Genomic DNA, 2,500 nt, shown 5'->3' with positions numbered 1-2,500 from the left:
ATTAGAGGGAGAGTCGCCCCCTTCAAAGACCATATTCTCGTCTTGACCCCTGAGCTAAGCAGGAGATTTCACTCTGACTCAGTCGTGCCGTCGTTTACACAGCGAGAGACACTCGGCGGTCGGAAAAAAATCGTGACTATTATTAATGGCCTTCATGCAAGTCTGGCTGCGCTAACACAAAGAGGCAGCTTGACCTCAGACATTTAGCTTCTTTAAACGCCGAGCATTAGACACGGGATTTTAAAGAAAACTGTGATTCTGTGTTTCTGTGCCAAGCCCGATGGTTCCGAGCTGCGAGACTCTTGTTTTATTGACTTTGGCCGCGTCGCCGTCGCTAAGTGTTCGTTTCAGTTCAGTGGCGTCACGAACACTCGTGTCCACTGCTGTGACGTCTGAGGATTGTCTTTGCAGTTACAGTAGAACTACGGGAGGTTTTCACAGACAGTCTGTACTCCCTCATATTGGTTTGGGCACCACACAAATCCAAGAGGTTAAAGGAAATGTCATTGATGAAATACGCTCGTTCTTTTCTTTTAATGGGAGTGAAATGAGAACGTCAATAATAACTTTCATGTCTGAATGGTATATGTAGGTGGAGCCAGCAGCTGGTTAGCTTAGCTTAGCATGAAGACTGGAAACAAGGGGAAACTGCTAGCATGGCTCCGTCAGAAGCGAATGAAACTTGCCTGAAACACGAAAGTCTGCTGTTATGTAGTTTCTTGGTCTTTGGACAGAGCCAACGATTTCCTGTCTATAAGCTAAGCTAACTGACTGCTAGCTATAGCTTCATATTTACTGTACAGTCCACGTTGAGATTTTTGTTGTTTTCTGTAGCGAAGGGGATTTTCAAGTGGAGGCCAATGGCAGGTTTGTTATAATAATAATAATAATAACAAATTTCATTTATGACAATCTGCATCCAGGCAATCACACTAGGGGCATAGCATTAGCATTAGCATTAGCACGTTAAACTTTTATTCATCTGCATTTACACGTGATTGACTTAAATGTCTTCCCTTTTTTAATCGCACCTTATTTTGACAAGCTGACAGACCAAGTGTCAACCCACCGTGAGGTCACCTGTTGGTTTTCTAAGCGGCCATTTTGTAGCCTTGAGTTTAGCGCTTTGACCAGCGCCATCTTGTTCTTGTTTTTACCAGAAGTAACCATATTTGGAGGAGCAGGGGGTGTGGCCTGACTGAGAGCTCATCCACTGCAGATTCAACTTACACCTACAACCATCCACTGATTGGACAGTACCAGCTGTCAATCACGCTGTACCCACGCCCCCGACACATCCGGTGCTTCATGGTCTAATTTACAAAATGAACATCATGTGTTGAAGAGGACTTGGAACTAGAGATTGAACCATAAACTCCTCAGGAAATTTGCTGACGTTATGAATCAAGTGAGAAGTAGAGTCACTTTCTCATAGAGTCGCCCTCTGCTGGTCAGCACACAGAATACAGGCGTCAGAGATTGTGTCAGTGTCGGTGCGACGTGTGTGACTGACCGTGGGCTTGTGCGGCGGAGCTGTGGGAGTAGCCGAGGGCCAGCAGCGCCGTCTCCACCAGCTGAGAGAAGAGAATGTCCTTCCTGACCAGCACGAACTCGGCGTGCTCCTCGCGCCCCTCGCACCCGTCCGTCTGCATCCCTGCGTCCGCCTGCTCCACCACGCAGAAGACGGGAATCATCAGACCTGTCGAGCGGGAAGGAGGAGGAAAAGGAAGGAGAGAAGAAAAGAAGGGAAGATTCTTTTAAAGTCTGGCTTCTATTGTCTGTGATCACAGGCAGCAGACATGTGGCTCTTGTTTCTGGTGGGTCAGGCCCGTAATCACTTCCTCCTTTTTGTTTTACACTGTTGAAATTTAACAACACCTGAAATTCACAATATGCTACAAGCAAACAGAGGATGTAAAACAAATGATGCAACAGTGTCTATCCTACGTCTATTAGACAGGCTGTCACAATAACGTCTCCCCGAACAGAGTCTCTATACAAATACTAAGAGAATAAAAAAATATACATATATATTTAACAGCCAACTAAACCATAAATGTGGAGTTTAAAACGAAATATTGAAGTAAACAATGTTCAGAAATTTTGATACGGAGAAAAAAACTTGACCAGGTGAAAACCAAACTACATGAATCTAACTTTGAGCTCACACACACTCACACACACACACACACACACACACACACACACACACACACACACACACACACACACACACACACACACACACACACACACACACACTCACACACACACACACAACAGAGTGAAAACCTTGGCAGACTTTAAAAGGCTTTGAGCAGTTCCCTGACCTGCTTCACATCCACACGTGGAAGTTGTGAATCGTTATATTAACTATTACAGAAACAGAATGCAGAGAGATGGTGAAGCTCCGGCTGCGAACACGAGGTTCATTACTTTTTCTGAGCAGCACTTTGGGTTAAGAACTTGACAGGTTTGGACTCGAGCCGCAACAAAGAAT

General features: G+C 45.2%; 1 protein-coding gene across 6 annotated transcripts in view; it reads right to left on the bottom strand.

Moving 5' to 3' along the window:
- The window catches only part of satb2 (SATB homeobox 2), a 44,615-nt gene that overhangs the window by 23,944 nt on the left and 18,171 nt on the right, over positions 1–2,500 (bottom strand). For all 6 annotated transcript variants that reach the window (XM_047337261.1, XM_047337260.1, XM_047337259.1 and 3 more), the window contains one exon: positions 1,514–1,699. In XM_047337261.1, coding sequence (XP_047193217.1) covers positions 1,514–1,699 — 186 coding nt within the window. The remainder of the gene's footprint in view (positions 1–1,513; positions 1,700–2,500) is intronic.

Source organism: Scophthalmus maximus, chromosome 14 (assembly GCF_022379125.1).
Source record: "Scophthalmus maximus strain ysfricsl-2021 chromosome 14, ASM2237912v1, whole genome shotgun sequence".
Classification (NCBI taxonomy): domain Eukaryota; kingdom Metazoa; phylum Chordata; class Actinopteri; order Pleuronectiformes; family Scophthalmidae; genus Scophthalmus; species Scophthalmus maximus.
This window is presented reverse-complemented; position numbering and strand designations above follow the sequence as displayed.